The sequence below is a fragment of the Lissotriton helveticus genome, chromosome 6, assembly GCF_964261635.1.
Source record: "Lissotriton helveticus chromosome 6, aLisHel1.1, whole genome shotgun sequence".
In the NCBI taxonomy this organism is placed as follows: Eukaryota; Metazoa; Chordata; class Amphibia; order Caudata; family Salamandridae; genus Lissotriton; species Lissotriton helveticus.
Genome location: NC_136067.1, coordinates 1,260,021,544 through 1,260,048,461, shown reverse-complemented (window position 1 = coordinate 1,260,048,461; position 26,918 = coordinate 1,260,021,544). Strand labels below are relative to the sequence as shown.

At 50.0% G+C, this 26,918-nt stretch overlaps 1 protein-coding gene across 1 annotated transcript in view; it reads right to left on the bottom strand.

Moving 5' to 3' along the window:
* The window catches only part of IGF2R (insulin like growth factor 2 receptor), a 1,933,894-nt gene that overhangs the window by 598,530 nt on the left and 1,308,446 nt on the right, over window positions 1-26,918 (bottom strand). Inside the window, exon 37 of the mRNA XM_078648980.1 lies at window positions 24,943-25,104. Coding sequence (XP_078505106.1) covers window positions 24,943-25,104 — 162 coding nt within the window. The remainder of the gene's footprint in view (window positions 1-24,942; window positions 25,105-26,918) is intronic.

The window sequence follows — 26,918 nt, the reverse complement described above, 5'->3', positions numbered from 1 at the left end:
GTGCAGTCTTGGCAATAGTCGGTCCCTTGAGGTCTCGTCGCACTCACGGTTCTCAGCTTGGCTGTAGAGGTGAGTAGAGGTCGGACGTGCCAGGGAAGCCGGGTCTTGTCGAGCTGGGCAGTCGGATTCCGGAGGAAGGACTTGCAGCAGACCGCAGTGTTCTTAAGGTGGTGCCTGCGGATGCAGGGTGACTACTCCTTAGTCACAAGGGAGAATCTTGAAGAAGAAATCTTGATGTCCTTTCGTAGAAAGTCGTGTCTTGATTCCAAAGATGATCTAATTTGGAAGGGGGCCAGTTCCTACCTTTATCTGGGAAAAGGGGGCTGGCACGCGACTAAGTCCTGCCCTATGGGTGGGACCAGGAGGGGGGTGGTTACACCCCTCTCCTTTGGCGGGCTTTCCCCAGGCCAGGGGCTGGAGTGCCCCTGGAACTGGTTTCAGCCGGCCTATGCACAGTGAGCACCGGGGTGCCACTTGCAGTCACATTCCTCTAAAGCCCTGCCTACCTAGGATACACAAAATCCTGTCTGGGACGGTGCTGGCACCGCCCCTGACAGGAAACCCTTTGTCCTTGCCTCCTGCTCTGGGAGGACTCCCAGCAGCAGGAGGGCAGACTTGTGTCTCGGTGGCAGCATCCATTTTGTGGAGCTAAGGCTATGTCTGACTTTAACCGGGGTTACAGGTTACATACATGTCGTGTCCCTCTAGAAGGGTGGAATGCTAACCCCGTCGCCAGAATTGGCGAGGGGTTAGTATTCCAATTCGTATGACACCTTACTCGACATGTTTTGATAAAGCGATACCAGAGTTGGCATATAACCGCGAGGATTATAATGCACTTAAGAGTATATGGTATGCGATATCATGGAAACGGCTAAGGGATGGATCCCGAAAGCCGCAGACAGGCTCAGCTCATGCCAGAGCACTATCTCACACGATTCCAAGCACTCTGCCTTCAGGATTGTCAAGGCCTGCCATAGGAGTGACTGATAGGAGATCTGTGTGTCCATTTTTAGGGTTAGATATAGGTATACTATATCTAAAGCAAAGGGTGATTACACCACCTTGCCCCAGCTGTCAAGCAGCCAGTTGTGTCAGATTTTGGATGGCTAGCCAGGGGTGGCATAATACATGCTGCAGCCCCTGGTAGCCCTGGGTACACCTAAGCCCTGGGTACCTAAGGTACACTGTGCAGGGACTGACAAGGTGACTCAGTATCCAATTAGATATGTACCTAAGGTACATGGAATCCATTTTACAGAGAGAGCAGTAGGCCTGGGGTCCTGAATAGCAGGGCCCCAGGTCAACTAAGTCAGAAAACCAGCAAAACACCAGGCAAAAAGTTGGGGGCAACCATAGTCAGGGATCTACCTTCCTACACGGGACTTGAAAAGAGAAGGCTGATCTGGAAGCCAAAAGAAGACCGAGATGGCTGAGAGATAGCCCTTGATAGTGCCCAGAGCAAAGTCCTGCTGGGCCAAAGAAAGAAGGAACAAGAGAACCTCAGAAAGAGGGGCAAAGAGGGGATCCACAGCCTTTGCGGTGCACCATGCCACAAATTTGTACCACCGACAGGCGTATACCGTCTTAGTGGAGGGACGTCTGCCTGCCAAGATGACATCGCAGACTTCGAGAGGCAGGTCAAATGACGTCAACTGACGCCGCTCAATCTCCAAGCAAGGATGTGGAGGCTGGACAGGTTCGGGTGGAGAACCGTCCCCTGCTGCTGCGACAAAGATCCTCCCGAAGAGGCAGTCGGATCGGAGGATCGATGGCCATGTTAAGCAGCTCGGGATACCAGACTCTTCGTGCCCAATCCAGAGCCACAAGAATGACTTGGGCCTGGTCACGTCTGATCTTCAGCACTCTGGGCAGTAGTGGTATAAGTGGAAAGGCGTACAACAGACCGCAACAAAAAGCATTGCCTAGTGAGTGCCGCCTTGGAAAGTCCAACACGCAGAATCGCTGACATTGCGCGTTCTCTTCGGTGGGGATAAGATCTAACCAAGGCTCTCCCCACTGAGGAAAGAGACCTTGCACCACCTCTGAGTGAAGACGCCATTCGTGATTCATCGTGCACCTGCAGCTGAGTTTGTTTGCCCTGGCGTTCAGGGAACCTGCCAGGTGTTGAACACACCAGGGATATGCCCTGATGTTCCAGTCATGTCCAGAGGCGGAGAGCCTCCTCACATAGGGTCCACGACTCCCCCCGCCCTGTTTGTTGCAGTACCACATGGCGGTGGTGTTGTCCATGAACACCTGCACTACACTTCCCTGGACAGAGGGAATGAATGCTTTTAGTGCAAGACGAATCGCCCGCAGCTCCAGAAGGTTGATGTGGAGCCCGGACTTCACCAGAGACCAGATGCCACGGATCTCCGCCTCTCCCATGTGGCCACCCCATCCCAGAAGGGATGCGTCTGTCACCACTGTGTTCTGGTTGGGGAAGGGAGCGGGATCTGCCATTGACCCAATCCTGGTTCATGAGCCACCACTGCAATTGTCATGTAGTGCCCTCCGAGATCTGGACGCCATCTGACAGATTCCCCTGATGAGGCGCCGACTGGAACTTCTGGTTCCACTGTAGAGCCCGCATATGCCACCTGGCATGATCGACCAGCAGGATGTAGGAGGCCATGAGGCTCAGCGGCCTCAGGGTCATTCTGACTGATACCCAGGATAGAGGCTGAAAGATCGGAATCATAGCTTGAATATCCTGGACTCGCTGTTCAGGAGGATAGACCCGAAACTGCGTTGTGTCCAGATCCGCTCCGATGAAGAGGAGCTTCAGAGAGGGAATCAGGTGTGACTTTTGCACATTGATGGAAAACCCCAATGAATGCAGGAGGTCGGCCGGAGTCTGGAGGTGGGAGACGACTGCCCGGAGGGAGCCCGCCTTCAACAACCAGTCATCGAGATAGGGGAAGACTGAAACCCCTGATCTGCGCAGATGAGTTGCGACCACCGCCATTACTTTCGTCAACACCTGAGGGGCGCTGGTAAGGCTAAATGACAGCATGGTAAACTGAAAATGCTCGTGGCCTTCAGTGAGCCGCATGGAATGCCAGTGGGCTGGCAGGACAAGGATGTGAAAATAAGTGCCCTGCAAGTCCAACGCTACCAACCAGTCTTCCAGGTCGAGGGCAGAGAAGACCTGAGCAAGGGTCAACATCTTGAACTTCTCCTTCCAGAGGAAGCGGTAGATGTTTCTGAGATCCAGGATAGGACGCAGGCCCTTGTCCTTCTTGGGGACCAGAAAGTAGTGGGCGTAACAACCACAACCTACTTCTGAGACAGGAATGCGCTCAATGGCTTCCTTGTCCAAGAGAGCCGTAACTTCCTGCTGGAGAAGGACCAGGTAATCCTCCGACATGCGGTGGTATTGCGGTGGCATGGCTCGAGGGGTAGCCTCAAAGGGGAGGGAGTAGCCCCTTTGGACTATCTGCAAAACCCACCTGTCCGATGTGATGGTGCGCCAGTGGGGGAGGTGATGGTGAATCCTGCAGCCCACTGGCGTATGATGGGCCTGAAATGTCAGACTAGGAAGGTTTGGAGGCAGCTGCAGAGGGGGGGTTGGTCGACTGGCCAGCTCGCTGGCCCCCAGAACCATGACAGTTGTTCCTATGTCCCCAGCCATGTGAAAGCTGGTTAACTTGCTGCGGCCTCTGGCTCTAGGCGGGACGTAGTAGGGCACCCCTTCAGTAGTCACGAAAGGGGGAAAAAGCAGACAGCGCAGGGCGAGTTGAGAGGCCTCTAAGAGCTACCGATGCAGAAATCATTCTACCCAGAGAGTCAGCGGTATCCAGTCCACAACGGATGGCAAACTTGGCCGCATCCCTCCCGGCAGCAACAGGCTGAGAGAGCACCAGGCGTAGTGTCTACGGGCTACTAACACAGAAATCGTTCTACCCAGAGAGTTGTCTTGTTGAACGGAAGCAGAGGCTCCAAAGAGCTCGCCGCTGGCTGAAGCACCTCGGTCAGGAGGTTAGTTCTGACTGCCACAGTAGGGAGTTCGAGGTTGAGAGCCTTGGCTGCCCTACTCAACACCACTGCGTACAAAGCTCCCTCCTCCGTAGCCACGGTAGGAGGAGACAAGATGCCAAGGTCAGGGGAGGTGTCCAGACCACTGGCATACCCAAGTTCCTCTCTCCAGTCCTGCTCAGACTCTGCCTGATCAGCGAAAAGGTCTCCAGACCCCTTCCCGTCCTCCTCCTCATCATCCTCTGGGTGCCAATCTGGCTGAAAAGGGACCCCAGAAGTGAAGAGGGGCACAAAAACCCCTCTCGGCACTGGATCCGGCATCGTGCGATGCCGTTCTGGCTATGGGTCCACGTTGGGATGGAGGCCGGGGTCGACACCGGCCGGGGGGCTGACCGGCATAGAACGTGGTAACAGCGCTGGTGGATGTGTAATGAGGTCAACTGGAGCCATCGAGGGTAAAGGCCTAGGCCCCCCCAACTGGTTCCATGGTGCCCGAAGGCACGCCAACGGGTCCGGGTGGCCCAAAGATGGCATGCATCTCCGGGTAGAATGCATCGAAGGTGGGCGGGAGTCGCTCCGGGTCCCGGAAAGGGAGGGAAGCGTGGAGTTGACTCTTCAGGCTCCGCACGCGGAGCCGCGAGAGGGACACCGCCTGCATCCCTCGTCGGATCGGCCGAACGATGAGGAGAAGTTGAAGAGCGATGGTGCTTCTTCGACTTCTTATGCTTCGACTTACACGACCCGAGTACGAAGACTTCGATGACTTGGACAAGTGGCGATGGTGGCTCCGCGACCGGTCCCTCGACCACCCTCATGACCGGGACCTCGAATGGCGCAGAGCAGACTGCCAGCGCTCAAGCAACTTTCAGGAGCACTCCCGCAAAATCTTAAGTGCCATCGACCGGCAGTCAGAGCACGACTTGGGATTGTGTCCCGCTCCAGTCAAAAGAGGCCCACGCGGTGCAGATCAGTCACCAACATCAATCGGTTACAGGAACCAAATGCCTTGCAGCTGGGCATCCCTCTTGCACCAGGAGTCGAAGACTATATAAAGAAGTTGACAAAAGTCGAGCAAAAAGTCAAAAAGTGACTGGAGGTACCGCTCTTCCCTGATCCAGAACCGACGTCAGCGCAGTCGTCATCCCGGCGACACGACGCCAACGACGGGCGAGGAGCCGACAGACGCCACCGTACGATGTTCAGAGGTACTGCTGACAAAAAAAACTTTCCGGATCCAGTCTGACGCCTGGGGGTAACTCTAAGGTAAGGAATCTATAACTAATGTGTTTCTTTCAAATGCTGGTTACGATAGCCTCCCTTTCTTGGAGGATAAAATGGCTGACCTCAAGCAGATCTCCTTACTGTCAAGGATAACCTACAGACCCTCCTACATTTCACCTTGAAGATGGAGAAGTTTAGCAAACTCTATCCCTCCTTTGGGTCTGATCCAACTACTCTTCCATTAAGTATTAAACAATGCGGGGAGGAAAGGTCTTATCTCACTAATACACACAACCAACTCTGGATTACTCAGACTTCTAGGCCCCTTAGGTTCTTGCCTCACTTGTCGGTTGAGGACATGCTCTCACTTCTTCTATCGTACAATGGCTATGGGCGTGTCTCCTCTGACTCACCAATCAACATACATATCTCCTCTGACTCTGGTAGAGAACCAAGTGTTAACAGTATATATGTGAATAGGAATAACCTACTTAAGATCACCACATCTCACCTAGAAGCGGCCACTACACACTACCATCTCTCATATCAAATCGATGCTTCTCAACTGCAGATCAGCAGTGAAACGCACAGCGGATATCTCTGAACTCATCATCAAGTAATAACCATAAGCAAAATAACCATAATGGAGGAGGGAAGACAGAGGCTCACCTTAGTTAAAAAGATTGCGAAGCTTGCAGCCGAAGGGAATGGTCGCGCTTTGAAGCAGCTCCTCGGCCCTCGATGCTGTTTCCAGCGACAATCCTGTGCCAGTGCCTTTGCTTTGCCCCAGACTTGGGGAGAATGCGCCGCTGATCTCCTGGGCTCCCCTACCCTGTCCCTGCTGGCCTCCAGACCCCTGGACACTGAGGCTCACTTTCGTGGACCGACTCCTTCGGCCCAAGATGGCGGCCGTGGCCAGCGGCCGTTTTACTGTGGACTCCGGAGCCGCTCCAAACACCTAGCGGCCATCAATCCCGCTGCGCGGCCCAGTCGGGGCTTGGGGAACGATCCTCCACCACTGCAACCTTGTCGCAGCCTGCTGGGCCCCACGAACGACGGACAATCTAGCCGGAATCGGGCCCTCCCTGATGCCCGCGACTATATTTACGCGAGTCCCCGGCTTTGGGCCTACCGCCGGGGACCGCTCTCACGCTACCAGAGACATCTGCTCCTCCCGGTACAAGACACAGCTTGTGGACACAGTGATCCGCCAGGCGGCTTACCTCTCGCTGCCTAGTCGTGCGGCTGGGGCCGTCGGGGTTTTTTTTCCCGCGCCTCACGGAGGCTGCACCTGGTGAGTGGCCCCAATTCGAGCTGGGCCTTGTTCGTGGGCACGGAGGGCGGGGCTCGCCCTTTCCTCTCCACGGCACGGTGTCTGAGTCCTGTACCCAACCCAGGCTTTGGAGCCTGCTGGAGCTCGAGTGGCCCTCGTCGTGGGGTGTCCGGCCCTCCCTGAGTCCGTGGTGCCGCCGGGATGCTGTACCCCCGTGCCGGCTGCTTGCTGCCTTGGGCCTGGTTCTGGAGTCGATAGAGGACACATCTTGCCTCCAACCCGGCCGGAGTTTCGACTTCACGACCTCTTCTGCGGCTCCTGGGCGCTCCGCGGGAGGGGCTGGCCCGAGGTGCCCATCTATCCCCCCCCTTGTTCCTCCTGACCGGACGGGCTGGGCCCCCTCCCCCGCGCCGGTGTGCTGGGGGCCGAGAGGTGAGATCGGCGCAAACGTGAGTAGAGCACCTGCTCCCCCTCCATTTTTCACGAGACTGTCGCTTGTCCTCGCCTCTCCCGGCCCCTTGGGATCTTGAGACTTTCCAGAGTGACTATTCCATCAGGTGTGGGGACCACATATTTTTCTGCGGCTGCCGGGGGGCCCCTCCCTTTTTGCGCACCCCTCGACTCTGCGCCACTGGGACATATTGTGCAGACTGGACTTCATGATGGCCTCCAGTAAAGGAAATAAGCCCTCCAGCCAGAGACAGATTAACAAAATGTCGTGGGGTTCTAAGGGTGAGCCTAAAGATGCTATCCCGGATACCGTATCTAAAACTGCGACTCCTCCTCCTGCAACAAGGCCCCCCACCCTGGAAGACATGATGGAGGCGATCGCTGGGGCCTGGTCCTCATTGGAGACCCGTATAGACTCTGTGAACATCGAAGTGACGCTGCTACATGCGGACCTTCGCAAAATGGACACTAAAGTAAAGGACATAGAAATCAAAACCTCAGCGCTCGTTGATGATACCTCCACCCTTCAGCAACAAGTGGCTCAACTCCAAACGCAACAGCTGCAAATGGGGGTACTCCTTGATGACTATGAAGGGCGCGCGAATGTCACAACCACCTCCGCATCCTAGGAGTCCCGGAGCGCCTGGAGGAGCCTGCTGCTGATCTCTGTGTGGAGAACTTAATACTGCAACATCTCCATCCAAAGCAGCTGTCCAATTACTTCTCCATAGAACGGGCGCACAGAGTCCCCGGGGGCAAGACGAAGCCGGGCGCTCTCCCCATCCTATCATTGCCCGTGTGTTTAACTTCCGTGACCGGGATGTCACCCTCCAGACGGCGCGAGCGGGACCGCCATTGCGACTAGACAATGCCCAGATCACGATCTTCCCTGACTACACGAAGGTTCAGGCTCGTCGGCGCAGTTTTCTGGAAGTAAAAAAGGCACTCCGAGCTCAGTCCATCAAATATTCCATGCTGTTTCCCGCAAAGCTGCGTATTGAGTCAGATGGCAAGACTTGGTTCTTCGAGTCCCCTGCTGAGGTGTGGGATTGGCTGGAGGGGTGGTGTCAGCCTGCGGCCACTCAAAATCATCACAGAAGTTCGGCGGATCACTCTGGCCCAGAAGCACTACCTGAAAGCCAGGATCTGTTCACGGACACTGCTCAAGGTGATCAATGAGGCTTTCGTTCATCTGGAATCACTCCATAGGTCTTCCCGAGAGAAATCCCATATGCTCCATGACCTGCCACTTCACTTGGAGCGCTTTTACCTCGGACCGCCTACGCATTGGCTGCCTGTTATTCATTCCTGCTTCTCATGCGATTTCCTGGATGGCTTTGGTGTTAGGTTCCGTTCACTTATTGTTTCAATGTGACACTGTAGTATTGTCGTGGATGTCCACATTGACTTTAGCTGCACTGGACTACTTCCTCTTGACTCCCTGGGTGTGACCTTTTCAGCTGCTCGCTCCTTTCAGCTGCTACTTTGGGTCGCCGCCCAGGAACCAGCCCTGGGGTATTGAGACCTTTCTCTTCTGATCGGACTAAGTTTGTGGACTGATGCCTATTCTGATCTGCGCATATCCTTTTACCTTGGTCCGGATAATATGGAGCGTTCTGCTCATGTCAATGTTTTTTTGTATGATGTGAAAGTTATTGCTAATGTAAATTGTTCTATGATGCACTAGGCTAGTCAATCCTGTATTTTTGCAGCGGGGGCATCTTTTGGCTCTCCACACACCCCACCAATGTTTGGGAGGGCAACAGGCACTCTGCCTAGTTGGGGAGTGGATAGTTCGAAGTCCGCGGGCAGGGGGGCAGGAAGGGGGGTCGGCTTGGGTGGTAAGGGTTTTCTAGGGGGTTCCGTTTTGGTTTCTTCTTTTTGCTTTCTTTGGTCATTTTTATCTTTTTTTGTTATATGCAGACTTTGAAGAGTCCTCCTTGCATATGGGCATAGTAGCCACAGCCATTCAGCCTCGTTTGCCTTTCTCTTAGCCACAGATTTCTGTCCCCATTCCCGACTGACACAGCTTTGGGCCATAATCCTGTTTCCACGTCCTGTGCTATACAACCCACCATGAAGCACTCTACTACTAGGACTCTCATTCTTATGACTTGGAATGTCAATGGACTTGGTAGTAAAATAAAGAGGGGGGTGACGATGCAATACCTCAAACGCCATGCTCCCGATGTGGTACTACTCCAAGAGACACACCTGATGGGCAACACCTGTCGAGCACTTCACCAAGGGGGTTACAGACTACTGATTCATGCGGGTTTCACCTCTGGCTCCCGGGGCACTGGTATACTTGTCAGAAAAAGCCTCCCCCTTACATGTACCAAAACATGGGCCGACCCCTTGGGCCGCTTCGCGGTGGCCGAGACCACATGGGAGGGGCGACAGTTAAACATTATCTCAGCCTACGTCCCGCCAGCGTTGACCAAAGACGCCTTGTTTACCTTGGAACATCTGTTGTTGGATCTCCCCCAAGGTACACTGGTTGTAGGGGGGGACTTTAATTTGACTATGGACAACACTATTGATAGGCACCCTAAGCGTAGCTCCCATAAACAGTGCTCAGACCTCCTAGACTTCACGCAAGCTATGGGCTTAGAAGACCTCTGGCGCGCATCTCACCCCGATACTCCATACTACACGCATTATTCCAATGCCCACAATAGTATGTCCCGCATCGACTATATTTTTTGCCACACAACAGACATCGGCCTCTTTCGTAATCCAAGGGGGGTCCCCAGAGGTGTTTCAGACCACTCCCCCCTCGCTGTAGAACTCACCTACCACCGACAGGTGACCAGAGGTCCCATAATTATCAACCCTTGGCTCCTAAAAATCCTGGATATCAGAGACCGCCTGCTCGAGCATACTGAATATTATTTTGCAGAAAACCTTGGCTCGGTCCGCTCGGCCGTTACGATCTGGGAAGCATATAAAACAGTCATTAAAGGGAGGGCGATTGCCCTTAAATCTGGATACCGACTCAAACAGGCCAAAATATTGCTTCAAACTGAGTCGGAGCTACGAGACTTAGAATCTGACCTTCACACTACCCCATCCGATGACGCAGCTGCCCATCTCCAATTGAAACAATTGGAATACAGATTGCTGACTCTTGAAAAAGCTCAAGCGAAACTGCTGCAAACCCGCCACCGAATTTACGAGCTGGGAGACAGGGCAGGCAAAATGCTCGCTTGGCTAGAACGCCGCGAACAAGGATCTAGATGGGTTCCGCTATTGATTCGGCCTGATACTTCGCGCATCACAGACACGCTAGACATCGCCGAGGCATTTGCGAACCACTTCGAAAGGGTCTATTCCTCAAAAGCATACTATTCGCCGGACGAATCTTGCCTCCTTTTGGGAGAAATGTGCCTGCCTACTATTTCCAACTCTGATAGGGAGGAATTAGACGCTGCTCTCACGACTGAGGAGCTTACAAGCGCCCTCTTCGCCATCAACTCGGGCAAGGCTATGGGGCCCAACGGTGTCCCCGTTGAATTCCTCAGGGGATGGCTCAAGAAGTAATTCCTCACCTGAAAGCCATGTTCGAGGAGAGCCTGGACCGGGGCACACTGCCACTAGATCAGCGCCTGGCCTCTATAGCGGTTATCCATATGCCCAATAAGCCACCTACGGACTGTAGCTCTTATAGGCCAATATCTCTACTCAATGTTGAGATCAAGATTCTGGCCAAGCTTCTGGCCACCAGACTCCTTACAGTCCTCCCCTCCCTGGTGCATGATGATCAATCAGGGTTTCTTCCGGGCCGGAATACGTCTTTAAATCTTAGCAGGCCTCATAATGTACTGGGCAGACGACCTTTCCTGCGAGAGAACGCAGTGATTCTGTCCCTAGATGCCAATTTAGCGTTCGATTCCATAGAATGGTCCTATCTGTTTGAAGTCTTGAAGCGTTTTCGCTATGGCCCGGTTTTTATCCTGTGGATCCGGCTGCTCTACACCGACCTGCTGGGACAGGTATGTGTCAACGCTCACACCTCCAGACAATTCCAATTACATAGAGGAACCAGGCAGGTATGTCCCCTCTCCCCTCTTCTGTTTGCGCTCACTCTGGAACCTCTGGCCCAGTGGATCCATACAGATGCCTCCATTAGAGGGCTGCGCTGGAACGACGATACGATTGACAAAATATCCTTATATGCGGACGACATCCTTGTATATGTCTCCTCTCCCAAATCCTCTATTAATAGTTTGTTTCATGTCATCGAGAACTTTGGGAAATACTCGGGTTTCTCAATCAACTGGTCCAAATCGGCCCTGTTTTGTTTTCACGGCCCTCCTCACGTGCTCCCAAGGGGGTTCACCATTGCAGTAGCCAAAGACGGCTTCAAATACCTGGGTATTTTTGTCTCCCCAGACCCCCAAGCTCTTCTATGAGCACAACCTAAAGGGCCCGCTCCAGAGACTCCACTCTGACATTTCCTACTGGCGTACACTGCCCCTGTCCCGGGTATAGCAGCTCTTTTTAAAATGATGGCACTCCAGAGTTTTTTGTATGTCCTTCAAAATTGTCCCTACCCGATTGCTCACTCCTTTTTCCGTACATTGGAGGGTGATTTGCGGCTCCTCCTTTGGGATGGTAAGTCACCTCGCATCGCACTACATAAACTAACTCAGGGATGGTACGACGGGGGTATCGCCTTGCCAAATATGCGCCTCTATTACTGGGCCTCCCAACTGGTGGCCACCAACTCCTGGATCCTCGGGTCCCCTACCAACCCGGCTTACCATCTTGAGCGCTATCAGACGGGACGTGGGGACTATTTGGGTGCTCTATACGGTAAATTTCCCAGAAATCGATTCGTAGGACCCATGACACAGACTATCGCTATCTGGCACCGTGCCACTAAAAGTATGGGTTGGTCTGACATATTAACCCGGGCCACTCCGCTTTGGACTTCCCAAAAGCTAGGTTCCCTCTGTCACTTTAAGGGCTTTGACAACTGAGACACAATAGGCATCTCCACTCTAGGTGACTTGATCTGTAGGGGTAAATTATTGACTTTCGCCGAACTTCAACAGAAGCACGATCTTGCCCAATGTGAGACAATCAGATACCTCCAGATCACGCATGCTATTGCAACCTCGGTCCCAAACCTTTCCTGCCTTCCGGAGGCCTCGCCCCTAGAAGATAGGCTACTTTCAGAACCGCTTCAGACTAAGGCAATATCGTGTACGTATCGCAAACTGTGCAACAATATGCCCGACTCCTTCCGGCCCTGCGTGATAGGTGGCAGAGGGATGTGGGAGACCAAGACGATGAAGATTGGAGATCGGCACTCATGTCCCCTAGGGAAACGGCGATAAATCACCGTTTCAGATTGAACCAACTTAAAATACTACACAGAACGTATATGTCTGCCCCACTCCTGGCCAGGCTGGGGAGGCGCCCTGATGAGAGGTGTCTCCGCGGCTGTGGCAAACCTGGTACATTCTACCACGTCCTCTGGGAATGTCCAGTTATCCAACGATTTTGGGGCGGGGCGGTGCGTAAATTGGCGGAAGCGGTGAGAAAACCCATTCCTCTTTTCCCTAAGGAAGCACTTCTTAATGTATGGGGCGCAACTGACCTCACTGAGATGGAGCTTTAATGGGTGGCCCTAGGTTTTTTGCTGGTGAAGCGAGCGGTGGAGATGCACTGGGGTGCCCCCCAGAGGCCTCTCCTGGTGGGCTGGGTGGCAGAAATGGATAAATGCATGCTAGCTGAAAAATCTGTATTCAAGGTTAGAGGATGCCCTAAGAAATGGGATAAAAAATGGGGGCACTGGAATGCCTATCAAGGTGAACTTTGTGTCTCCCCATCGGTGGAAATGGCATTGGATAAGGCTGAATCGAGATGATGTAATGATCCTTAATGTGATATCTTTTTGTATGTGCCAATTGATCTGATACTGTATTGCTATGCTTTTATCGGACATTGACTCTGCTTTTGTTTTTGTTTTTTTTCAATAAAAAATTTAAACCAAAAAAATAAATAAAAAAATAAGATTGCGAAGCACTGCCTGTCCCACTGCCGTATCTGCGTCATTGATGGCATCCAGGCAATAGTGTCTTGTGAACGTATGCCTGCTGGACCACGTGGCCGCTCTGCAGATTTGATGAAGCGGCACACCGGCAAACAGGGCAGTAGAAGATGACATCGCCCTGGTGAAATGGGCCCTCACGGAAGACTGAAGAGGCTTGCCAGATTTCTGATGGCAGAAAGCAATTGCTGAAGAAATCCAACGTGCAATAGTTGGCTTGGTAACAGGACGTCCTTGGCTCATGCGTCCATAGGCAATGAACAGTTGATCAGACTTGCGAAAGGGTGCCGTCCTTGTGAGAAGTTGGCCTGATATATGATGCTCACTAGTTCTAGTGATCACCTTGTATCAGTCCAAACAACCCTTATGGTGATTGGTTGTAAGTCAACCTTATAGACCAGCTATCCTAATGGTAGCATGGACAAAGCAGTCTTAGGCTAAACTCTTTTGGCATGTGAAGCCAGCCGTTTTACCACAATATAACCCCTTGAATACCAGATGAAAGGACACCACACAGGTTGTTATGAAAATAAACAGTATATTTATTAATAACAAACACCTCTGAACTCTTTATGAGATCAGAGGGCTAAGCACATGACAATCTCTTAGGAAAAATACGATAAGTTGCACAAAATTACAATGGTGCCCTAGGGGCACGGCAAACCATATACTAAGTAAATGGTATAAGGAAATCGATAGAAGGAATGGAGCTGTCCAGAGGCTGTAGGATCGCTGGGACTACGCTATCCTAACTTTAGGTAAGTAATAGGAGGCCCACGGAACACGTGTGCAGAGTGTGAACTCGCACGCGAGATGCGTAACAACGTCTATGGACAGTACAGTTCAAGAAAAAGGTGAGCACGGACAATCCTGACTAGTTAGGACTAAAGCGACTGTGCATCTGGACACTAGGAGAGTCAATCTACCCTTGAGCACCGAAATGCTCGTTACCTCACCCACGGGCTGCGGGTGCATAGGTGCGAAGTCGTGTCGGGTTTCTGCATTGAAGTCTATGGAGCCTGAAAGAAAAGATGCGGCAGGCGACCAGGAGGAAGATGTCCGGCGTGATCCAAGGGCGGATCAGAGATGCTGAAGACCTGAAAGCAGAGGGGACAATGTTCACAATCACTAGCCAGTGACTGGAGTGGAACCAGGAAGGAACCAGATGTCGTCGTCGCGATCAGGTGAAGAGTGGACGCTTGACTCTGCAGCCACGTGGACCAGGAGGTGTCTTCGACGACCAGGATGGAGGCACGAGCTGTCCCACGCAGGCTCTCGCAGTCGGCGGTGTTGGTTCCGGATTCGGCGTCAACAGGCCTTGGCAAAGGCAACCCACGCGGTGAGTGAAAAAGGCATCTGATGCGGACTAGGAGAGTCCGGGGTGCTCCTCTTTTGGAAGGGAGCAAGGGCCAGCCTGGAGCAACCAGACCAGCAGTGTAGTTTTCAAAGTTCGTCGTCTAGGAGGTCACTAGCCAGCCGGCAAGTGACCAGACAACGCGTCGAGCAGCAAACAGTTAGAAGGGCCCCACGCAGATCTCGTGGATGCTGGAGGGCTGATATTCGGTGCAGGAGCTGCTCGGGGCTGGGGCTTCTCAAACCCCAAAGCACTTGGTTGAGTTTTCCTCGGGAGTCGTGCTGGAAGCGAAGTGCAGTTTCTTCCAAGATGGCCGGTACCACGTGTCTCGTCGCACCCACGGATCTCAGCTGTGCTGCAGATGTGAGTTGAGGTCGGAGAGGTCTGGTAATCCGGGTCTCGTCGGGCTCTGAAGTCTGGATCCTCGAGGGAAGACGACAAAGGGAAAGCCGCTGGACGCTTGATGGTGCCTGCAGTTGCAGGGTGGACACTCCTTGCCCACAAGGGATATTTCTTCAGTCTTCTGTTGTAGAAAGTCGAAGTCCAGAGTTTCTTCTTGTGGAGTTTCAGTTCAGGATTAATCTAATTTGGAATGGGACCAGCTCCTACCTTTATCCTGCTAAAGGGGGCTGTACTACGACTAGGTCCCTCCTATGGGTGGGACCAGGAAGGGGGGTGGTTACATCCCCTATCCTTTGTCCGGTTTCGTGCCGGAGCTGGGGCAGGGATGCCCCAGCAACTGGTTTGAACCGGTGTATGCACAGGACACCTTGTGTGCCCCAGGCATGTCTCATTACTTTCAGGCCTATCCTACCCAATACACAAAATCCTGTCTGGGGTTGTGCTAGCACCTCCCAAGGCAGGAAACCCTTTGTCCAAGCCTCCCTCGCTGGAAGGACTCCCAGCAGCAGGAGGTCAGACTTGTGTCTGTGGTGGCAGCATCCATTTTGTGATGCCAAGGCTCAAGTTAACTTTAACCGGGGTTCACAGTTACATACATGTCGTGTCCCTCTAGAAGGGTGGAATGCTACCCCCGTCGCCAGAATTGGCGAGGGGGTAGTATTCCAATTCGTATGACACCTTACTCGACATGTTTTGATAATGTTATTCCAGAGTTAGCATTCAACCGCGAGGATTATAATGCAATTAAGAGTATATGGTATAGCGTTATCATGGAACAGCTATTAGGACTTGGTTCCGCAAGCTGCAGAAGGGCTCAGCTCATGCCAGAGCACCATCTCACATAATTCCAAGCACTCTGCCTTCAGGATTGATAAGGCCTGCCATAGGAGTGACTGATAGGAGTATATGTGTCCATTTTAAGGTTAGATATAGGTATACTATATCTACAGCAAAGGGTGATTACACCACCTTGCCCCAGCTGTCGTGCAGCCAGTTGTGTCTGTTTAGATGGCCAGCCAGGGGTGGCATAATACATGCCTCAGCCCCTGGTAGGCCCTGGGTACACCTATGCCCTGGATACCTAAGGTACACTGTACAGGGACTGATAAGGTGACCCAGTACCAATTGGTAAATGCACCTAAAATACATGGTTGTCAATTTAGAGAGAGAACAGCTAGGCTGTGGGTCCGATTAGCAGGCCCACAGCCAGGGAAAGTCGTAAACCAGTGAAGCAAAAAGCAAAAATCTGGGGTGACCATAGGATTGCAGAGCCCACGCTCCTACAGTCCTATTGATGTAAACTTTAAGATATCTTTTAATGTCCAAGGAATGTAGGCGTTGCTCTGCCGGAGATTGAGGATTGGCAATGACATTTTTTAAGAAAACAGGTTTGTTAATGTGAAAGTCAGTAGGTACTTTAGGAAGGAAGGTTGGGTTGGTGCGAAGCACTACACAGTCCGATTTGAATTGGAGGAATGGAGGTTTAATGGTGAAAGCGTGAATATCGCTTACTCTTAGAGAGGATGTCAGAGCAAGGAGAAGGGCTACCTTCCAGGTGAGAAATTTTAAGTCCGCTCTGTGGATAGGCTCGAATGGTGCTTTCATTAGTTGAGCCAGTACGACATTAAGATGCCAAGTGGGAGGAGGACGCCGAATGGGCGGGAACTTCCAGAATAATCCTTTGAAAAATTGGCGAATGACTCTGGAGGAGCATATCAAAGTGGAACCATCTTGACGGTAGCGCGAAATCGCCGCCAAGAAGACTCTCAAAGTGGAATGTGAAAGTCCTGATTGAGCCAGTTGCAGAAAGAACGGGAGTAGCTGATCCGGAGTGGAATGAAGAGGATGAATATTGGCATCAGCGCACCAATGACAAAACCTCTTCCACTTGAGCTTGTAGGTTTTGACTGTAGACGGAGCTCTTGCCTGAGCGAGAATGTCCCTGCATCCTGGTGAAATATTTAAATGGGCAAATTCAAGGTGCTCAGGTTCCAGGCCGATAATTTCAGAGAGGAGGGGTTCGGATGACATATCTGACCCTCGTCCATCGTGAGGAGATCCGCTCGAGGATGCAGAAGGATGGGCTCGCACTGGGAGAGGAGAAGCAGCTCCAAGAACCTAGCTTGTCGAGGCCATCTGGGAGCGATCGGGAGGATGTGGCAAGGTTGTCTCCGCATCTTCCACAGCACGCGAGGAACCAGTGGAATCGGAGGAAAAGCTTAGGCGAATAGATCGCACCAGTTCATCAAAAGGACATTCCCGCAAGATCCGGAGTGGGGATGCCAACTTGGGTAAGATGGGCATTTCCGGTTCTCCGGTGTGGCAAAGAGATCCAAGGGTGAATGACCCCACCGTCGAAAGACTAGGTCGAGTGTTGGTTGGTGTAACTGCCACTCGTGGGTCAAAGACGCGGATCTGCTGAGGGAATCCGCCAGGATGTTGGAGACTTCAGGCAGATGAACGGCAGTCAGGGTGACGTGGTGACCGATTGTCCAATCCCAGATCGACTGTGCCAGACGAGACAAGAGAGGAGATTTGGTTCCGCCCTGTTTGTTGACATAGTGCATACTGGTTGTGTTCTCCGTTTGGATGAGTACTGACTCTCCCTTGATCAAAGGATGGAACGACTTGAGTGCTATAAAGATGGCCATCAATTCTAGCCGGTTGATGTGCCAAGAGCGCTGAGGCAGAGTCCATTTGCCTTTGATCGACAGACCTTGAAGGTGTGCTCCCCACCCTTCTAAGGATGCGTCCGTCGTCAGCGTGAGTTCCGGAGCGGTGGTGAAGAAGGTAACCCCTGCTGCGATGTTGGACTTTTGCGCCCACCACTGGAGAGCCGTCTTCATGCGAGCGGTGACACTGATCATGTCGTTGAAGGATCCCGTGACTTGACGCCATTGCCCGTCCAGTTCTTCCTGAATAGGGCGAGTTTCCAATCTGCAATTCAGGATCAGAGAAATGCATGATGATGCCATCCCCAGAAAGGACTTCAAGATCCGGACTGAAACGGACTATCTTGCGCAAATACGAGCCACGAGGCGGAGTATCTTCAGTTGACGCTTGTGAGACACGAACGCTTTGGCTATGGATGTGTCCAGGGTAGCGCCTAGAAAGTTTCTGCAGAGAGCTGGGACAAACTGCGACTTCTCTGCATTGATTGAGAGGCCGAGGGAGCGGAAGACCTCCTGACAGCGTTGAGTGTCCCGAACCAACTGGCTGCGAGATTGAGATTTGAGAAGGCAATCGTCCAGGTATGGAAAAATTTGGACGCCCTGGAGCCGCAGGTAGGCTATCACAGGGGCTAACACTTTCGTGAAGACACGAGGAGCGGAGCGGAGGCCGAAAGGCAGCACTCGGAACTGGAAGTCCCTCCGTCCCACCCGGAAGCGCAAGTACTTTCGATGACGTGGAAGAATTGGCACATGAAAGTAAGCGTCCTGGAGGTCGATGGTTGTCATGTAGTCGTCTTTGGAGAGAAGACGCAAAATCTCCATGAGCATACAAAAGGATTGGGATTTGAGATAGTTGTTCAGCGCTCGTTAGTCCAGAATCGGACACCAGTCTCCTGATTTCTTGAGGATAAGGAAAAAACGGGAATAGAACCCCCTTCCTCTTTGAGACTGTGGAACCACTTTGATGGCCCCCTTTGAAATCACAATACGAATTTGTTGGAACAACTCCTTGAGGTGGGGTGGAGGTGGGCCGGATGGAGGAGTTGGAGGAGGAATCTTGACGAACTCCAGAGCATGGCCCTTCGCTACAATGTCCAGAACCCAACGGTCTGAGGTGATGGAGGACCATTGAGAAGAGAACAGGGAGATTCGACCTCCAACTTTTGGGGGGAAAGGCAAGTCATTGTCGTTTGGAGGTAGATCCTCCATAGGCAGACTTTCCTCGATAGGATTTGGAGGACTGCTGACGGGAGGACTGCTGCTGCTGAGAAGAGTAGCGCTGATTATCCTGGTTGTAGGAGCGGTATGTTTGATTAGATCCTCCACGAAAATTGGAGTTGGTGCCGCGTCCACGTGCGCCACCAAAAGGTTGTTTTCGAACTGTAAGGTCCCTAAGGAGTGAGCAGTGTCGGTGTACTTCTTGATGGCTTGAAGAGCCTCATCAACATGTGCTCCAAAGAGTGACTCTTCATCATACGGCATATCAAGGATCTTTGCCTGTACCTCTTGACGAAAAGAGGTGGAGCGGAGCCATCCCTGTCGCCGCAACACGGCTGCCCCTGCAAGCTGACAGAAACCAGTCGATGCGATGTCTACTGAGCAGTCTATGATCTCCTCAGCTGCTCTCTCTCCGTCTTGCAGAATTTTCAAGGCTTCAGCCTTGGAGGGCTCCGGGATGAGGGCTACAAGGGCAGCCATGTCAGACCACATCTGAAGGTCGTATCGCCCTAAAATAGCTAAAGCATTCGCTGCTCTCACCGTGGTAGAGGGCATTGATGAAAATTTCCGCCCTAATGGCGTCCAGGTGACGATCCTCCCGATCTGGAGGAGTTGTAACAGGTGATGCTGGGTTCCTTGAGCGACGCTGAGCAGCTTGAGTGACCACCAAATCTGGCTTCGGCTGCGAAATCAGGCACGCGGGGGAACCAATGGGTGCCTTGTATTTCTTTTCTAGGCGAGGCATTTGAGCAGGGATGGTATTTGGTGTCTGCATAAGTTTCAACCCTTTGTTCCATATGAAATCGATAATGGGGACTGTATGGACCTGTTTAAATGGTTGATTTTTAAAGTCATACAGAAAACAGTCCTCTTCTCTTTGGACTCTTGGCAGTTTAAAGCGTTGGGCCGCCCTGTCCATTAACTGATGGAAGCTGGCAATGTCCACTGGTGGGGAATCCCCAGGTGTCACTGGAGGAGGGGCGGCGTCTGAATTTGGTAGTCGTCCCAATCGGCTATGGTGTCGTCGTCGTTGTCATCATCCTGGACTTCGCCATCTACACGATCAGGGCGAACGTCGTCATCGGCATACACAGTAGTGTGTATCTGGACTGACGTCTGGACTTGCAGGGACGGTGCTGATGGTGGTGGTAGCGGATCCACAGGTGGAGGTACTGTAGGCACAGGTGCTGCCGGTACTGGCGAACCCTGATGTGATGGGGGAAATCGCCTGTTATAATCCTCCAACATATGTTGTAGGTTGGAGAGGAGAGGCAGTGTCGCTGTTGGAACCTGCACCGATTGTTCTTCGTCTTGAAAATAATTCTCTTCAGGTTCCTCATCATAGTCTTGGCACTTAATCACTAATTCCGAGGGACTGCGTGCCGCCCGAAAAGGGCCACAGTCATCCTCTTCCGAACCAGAGTCCTCTTCAGAGCCAGTGGCAAACAATGGCGAAGGTGGCTGCTTGTCATCTGTAATAGACAACTGGTCTACCTGAACCTGGCGACATTAGTGCAGTGGGCTGACGTTGGAAAGACCAGATCCAGACGGTGGAAGTGGCACCAGTGGCAACAATGCAAAAGAAGAGGCGTCATCGTCGACGAAGTCGTCATTGACTTAGCTGATGACGACGGCATAGGCGTCGACGAAGATGTAGATGATGATCCCGTCGACGTCACTGTCGTCGACGGGCCTGAAGTCGACGAAGTCGTCGTCGATGATGAAGATGCTGCCGTCGACAAAGCACTCGTCGACGGGACAGACAACGAAGATTTAACAGCTCTCGTCGATGAAGATTTCGTCGACGACGAGAGAGCTTCCTGTTTCGTCGACGAGAGGATAGGTATCGTCGACGACACAGGTCTAGAGCTCATAGATACCTTCGTCGACATAGATGACGTCGACTTAACCGTCGTCGACGAGCCAACAGCAGATGTCGTCACAGTCGCCGTCGACGAGCCGGAGACGGCAGATCTCGTCGCCGGGACGATCGTCGACGCTCCCGTCGACGATTTAACATGTTTTTTGGTGGAAACATGACTGGAAGAAGCAGAAGACGCCTGAGAGTCAGATCTCGTGGGCGTAACAGGAGTAGGTGAAGACACCGCAGGAGCCACAGAAAGGGAGAGTTTCTTCTTCTTTAGAAATGGAGAAGGCAATTCCTGCACACTGCTACGCTTACTGGCTGCTTTTGAAGTACTAGACAACAGGCTGTCTGCATCAGAAAGTTGGTTATCCTGGTCTTTAAGTCTCTGCAACCAGAGGAGGAGACGACCTTCCCTGTCTTTAAGGGTCTTAGTAGAAAAGGTCCTGCAAAACTTACATTTGCTCACCTCATGGTCCGGGTAAAGACAATATATACACTTGCTGTGGGGATCGTCAGAGTATAAACGCAGCTTCCCACAAGAAGAACAAGGTCTAAATAAAGACTTCTTACTTCAAGACATGGTAAACACTGGAAACCCAGAAGAAAGTTGAGAAAAACTGAGCAGAGCTCAGGGAGACTCCCTTCACACGACGTGCGGTAGAAAATCTGAGGGACTGAGCTCTGAGGAGAAGTTTCTGGAGGGGTGCTTTCGCCAGTTTGGCTGCAGTTTGGACTAACATAATGACATGGATATGTTGCAAGTGTTTTTTCTCTCTACCATGTATTCCTATGTATGAATTATGTCCTGGTATTTCTATGCATTTCTACTGTGTATTTTTATGTGTTATGTTTTTACATACTTATGTTATTAGCATCTTATTGCTATGATATTTACCATGGGACTCCCACTTTGAAGACGGGGAATATTCAAGCATGTGAATCTATGAAAGACACCCCAATACTGGAGAACTATATGGACACCGAAGGGGGATATAATATCCGCCAACTGGGCCATATATATACATTAAAAAGAGTGGGGCTCAGAGATGAGCCCTGAGGAACTCCACACTGTAAAGAAAGGGATTTGGATGATATCTCTCCTTCGAATACCTAAAAAAGCCGATTTATCAGGAAAGACTGAAGCCATGAGAGAGCCGTTCCTGACAGTCCCACCTTTTTGAGGCGGTGAACCAAGATGGAGTGGTTCACCGTGTCAAAGGCAGGCTTAATCCCTCCTGATTTTGACATTATCAGACGCGATAGACCTGTTAAAACTGGAGGGGGGGGGGCATTGCCTGCATCCGTCGCTCCAGCCTCATTATGAAACTGGCTCAAAATGCTTTGATGTCCTACTGTGAGCACCTAGTCACCAAAATCTGGAACAATGGAAAGTTTGTCTGTGTGTGCTCCACACGAAATATCATCCACCTTGTGATAACCTGCTCTTCATAGAACAAATTATGGAGTCCATTTCCTCTTGCTCCGTCCATCACCCTAACCATATCTTCCTCAGTGATTTTAACCTTCACTGGAACGACACAAATGATCCCCTTAGTTTGCTTCTTTAAGACTTTCCTCTCCAATCTCAACTTCATCCAGGCCTGCAATGGACCCACCCACAATAAGGGCACAACCATGACCTTATCCTAGCTAGAGACAACATTCAACTTGATGACATTATACCCTGTGATTGGTCGGATCATCACCAAATCTCTTTTTACATCTTAGAAAAAGTCATGCTAAGACAAGGTCAACCGCTTAAAACCAAACAGCAGGTTTGCAATCTTAGAAACATCAACATCAATAATCTAACTTCCAGTTGCAAGAAGCTTCTTGAGCCACCCATTCACATGACCAAATTGGACGACCTTACGGATCATTACATCAACTCTATGTCAAGTATTTTCGACTCTATTGCTCTGAAGCAACTCATAAGGATTCTGATCAAACAATCCAAACCCTGGTTCAATTGTTCCCTTAATGAAGAACATCTCAAAACTTAGGCTTTCAGAGAGACTATGGAGAAATTCTCCCTCCATTACAAGCCTTATTCAGCTAAGGAGGATGAGAAGCGCTTACAACAAACCTATTCGCAGGGCCAAAATAGATCATTTCAGGGCTTCGCTTGACAGCGCTGAAATCTGACCCAAAAAATTGTTTGAAATCATCAAACAACAAGCTAACCACTCTACTAATCGTATCTCTGCACTCAGGACCTCCTACCTCAGTGAGGAGGACTTCTCAGATCACTTCTCAGAAAAGTCAAGAAAAATTGAACTTGAACTACAACATGCCACTCCTAACTTGCAGGCTCTGAGCTCCCTTGCCTCTGAGGTACCTTTGGCAGAGAGTGCACCTTCCTGCCCCACAGTTTGCACTCCTACAAAAAACGCCTCTTGGAATGCCTTTCTGCTCCCAGATGATGCAGAGTTTTTCATTATTTGGTATCTTTAAAACCCTCCAATCACTTCAGCGATCCTCTAACCCGCTAAGATTTCAAAGATTTCGATTTGGCCATTCTTACACTCTGGGCCCGGATCATTAAAGAATCTCTCTTGCCTGACTGCCTCAAGATGGGGCAAGTCACTCCCATCCCCAAGAAGCTTAATGCTGACCTAGCAGACCCAACAATTTCCGTCCGATCACTAGCATCAGGACCTTAGCTAAATTGCTTGAGAAATGCGTTCATACACAGCTCTGCAACCACATCGAGAAATTTCAGCTCCTTGACCTCCACCACTCAGGTTTCAGAGCGGGGGAAAGTACATACGCAGCTCTAACTCACATTGTTGATGACGCCTTGAGAACTCTTGACCAAAATGTTCCTTGTCTTCTGATCCTTCTTGACTTATCCTCAGCATCTGACACCATCAAACATGATAACTTGATTGCTCTTCTTCAATATAGGATGGGGTTATCGGGCCCTGTCTCAAACTGGTTTGCCTCTTTCTTACATAACCGTACCCAAAGATTCAAAGTTAACCAATCACTTGCTGCTAGTACCCCGGTCACTGTTAGAGTACCTGAAGGTTCGGCACTCTCGCCCACGCTCATCAACCTTTTCATGGAACGACTTTCTGATAGTCTGAACTGCTCTAGCATTCAATACCATATGTATGCTGATGGCACTCAACTGTATTTGAAGATCTCCTCTCCAGATGATATAAAAACTCTAAATGGTGCACTCCTAAAAACTCAACAGTGGCTAACTCAATCATCTATTGTTAAATAACCTCAAAACAGAATTCCTGCTGATTGCCCCCCGGTAACCACTCGGCACCTACTCTAGACTTGATCAAACAACTTTCTGCACTTATCTGTACCCCTCATGTTGTTGACTCTGCTAGATCTTTGGACAAATACCTAAATATGCAATATCACATCAGTGCCACTATTAGGGCAGCCAATCATCAGCTCAACACTCTTAAGAAAAATCAAGGCATTCTTTCCTCCTGAGGACATCCAGTCAGCAGTCCAATCCCTAGTTACTTCACAATTGAATATGGTTTGGTGACCCTAGCTGAGCTACCTAAAGCTAGATTGGCTCCGCTTAGAGCCATCCAGAATGCTTCTGCCAGACTCATCACGGGCTCCAGAAAACATGACCATTTCACACCTGACTTAATTCAACTTATCAGCTATCCATTGAAGCAAGGATCCGTTTCAAGATAGCCTGCCAGACGCACAAAGCTATACATTACAATACCCCGTCTACTTGGCAAACAAACCAGAGCTATTTGGCTCGAGTCAGAACTTAAGAAGCTCTAATACTCGACTACTGAAACCTCCTAAATTCAATAAGAAAATAACATTCAACCGTGCCTTCTCTGGTCTTGCTCTAAGAATTTGGAACGCTCTTCCTCCCGAGATCAGATCCAACCCATCGACTGCTTCATTCAACACGTGGCTGCTCCTGAATGACCATCAACAGCAATAGCCCAGATGATATTTTGAATCTACTTCCATCTCCTGTTTGACAGGCTTTTTACCTATTGTCATTTTGATATACTGCTTTGCTGGAACTTTACAGCTCCCATGATTTGGCCCGATACCTTGCATCACCTTTTTTATTTAGTCTTCCCCCGTACTCCCCCATGACCCTGTTATTTTCTGGTACTTCTTACATTCCATTTTGTACTGTACTCATGCTTTTTCCTCATGCCAACATATGCTCCTTTGTATAGAGCTCTGATACTCGTATGGTTCACGTTCACGCTTTATAAAACTTTTCAAATAAATAAACACAGTGCCACACAGGAGAGAGAAGTGATACTGGGGTGGTCAGGGACATTTTATATCAATTCATACAGACTTTGGAGCTTTTTTATGCAACTGCCATGAAGTAAAACCATGAAATGCATTGGCGGATAAACAAATAGTTGCACTACAGAGGCTGAAAGATATATGAACTCTATTTTCAGAAAATATCAACTATTGGTTTACCTTAAATGCTCCTGCAGAAAGACCAGACAAGTTGAAAGTGTAGCCCAATTGCTCATCAGTCAAGGAACAACCTGAAGTGGTAACTTCATCAGGGCACACAACTGGGGTATTCCACTGAAATACAAAGCTGCAGCCTGATCTGCTCAACATCAATGGTGTTCCCTGCAAATAGTAAATGTAGATGATAAATAAAAGTACTAAGCTTTACATACAGGGAAATCATTTTACAACATAAAATACAGAAAATGAACAACAGTAACATTCACTTCTAGCTCAACTAGCTGCAGTCCAATTGGATATCTTTTACTATTAGAGGAGAGAGGAACACTTTTGTATAGCACAAGTTAAACAAAGTTGGGAACCTGTGGGTTTGCAGCACTTAGGTCACACCTTAGACCCCACCACACTATTTCCCCAACAATTCCCTTGTTAGGTAATTTCCTTTTCTGCCTGTCAACCCATTGCTTCAATACACAAGTGGCAGAATAGTAAAGCGAGTAACTGCAAGGCCTTTTTTGTGGTCCTGGAGCAGATGTTCTTGGGCATTATATTTTAGGGGTATGTTGTTTACCACTAGTGTCCCAGAGCACTAATGCTATTGCACTCTGAATTGGATAGCCAAGAAACTGTCTTTAAGTGCTTGACTTTCTAACAGAAAGATGGTTGAGCAGTCAAGGCTTATTCTAAGAGATGGCGGGCATATAAATTGTACAATGTAACACAGTAGACAACATTCAACTTTAATGTCCACTTTGTTTTTAAGTAATAAAAAGAAAATAATAATGAATTAAAATGGTACTCATCAGAAACCAAGAGAGTGCAGGTCCCCAGTTACAACCCAAACCTCTTCGTAGCTCAATTGTGCTGGGTATTAAAACTGTTTACAACGAAGCCCAAATTCCATTGATAACTTATGGGGTTTACCTCATGTTGGCTCTGACATGTTGGGGCAAGCTGGTCCTTTAGAAAAGATGGAGGTAATTTATGGGACGCAATAGGGGTAAGAGTTCCCGTACTTTACTTTGGAGCAGTTGTCTCAGAATGCTCTAGAATAAAAGATACTGACAAAATGTTGGGCAACCCAATCGACCCTTGCTCTTAGAGGCTTGGGTAAATCAAAATCAAGGTCAGGTAAAAATGCCTATAAGGGATTTTTTTCAACAAAGAACATCTTCTTGGCTCAAACAAATACATTTATAAAGCCCATATAAGTGGCTTCAGGCAAACAAATTAACAAAATGAATTACATTCATTCAAAGCGAGTATATCGACAATAGAAATGCAAGTAGTGCAAGACCGATGTATACCTTAAAAGTACAAATTTATGTAGAAAATTCTGTTTACAAATAAGGGTACAAAATACAATTCACATAAATAAAAAAGAGACTGAGATAGACTATCTTCACAGCAACTGTTTTCTCATGAACTCTTTTGTTGTAGCCCATTTCACATATTTTCAAATAAAGAGAACATCATTGAGTATACAGGGAACATTTCCAGAAAGATCATTTATGCATGAAAATGGGTGGGATTGTCGACGATTCGGTCTTGTCTTGTGCTACCATCTATAAGACCACCTTCAGGGAGAAATGTTCTTATGTGAACTGAAGACCCGAGATCAATGAATGAACGTCGAGACCCGATCAACGACAGACTTCTGAAGTGGTGGATTCCCTGTTTTTTTAATCGATATTGTTCCCGTCCTGACACCACCCATAGGATTTCAAAGGGGGTGTCCTACACTGTTTTTTATGGCCAATAGGTGGCGAGCATAAGCATTTGGAAAGCTATCACAATAGTACCTTAGATTTTTGGAGGTCATTCTATACTCCATCTTTGTGCATCATCATCATCTAGATGCTCTATAAATAAGATTACGTTAATTCATTGATCTAGGGTCTTCAGTCCACATAAAAACAATAGTACTCTCGAGACCTCATCCACAGTTTGAAAACATGTTTCAGGGACCTTGAAGG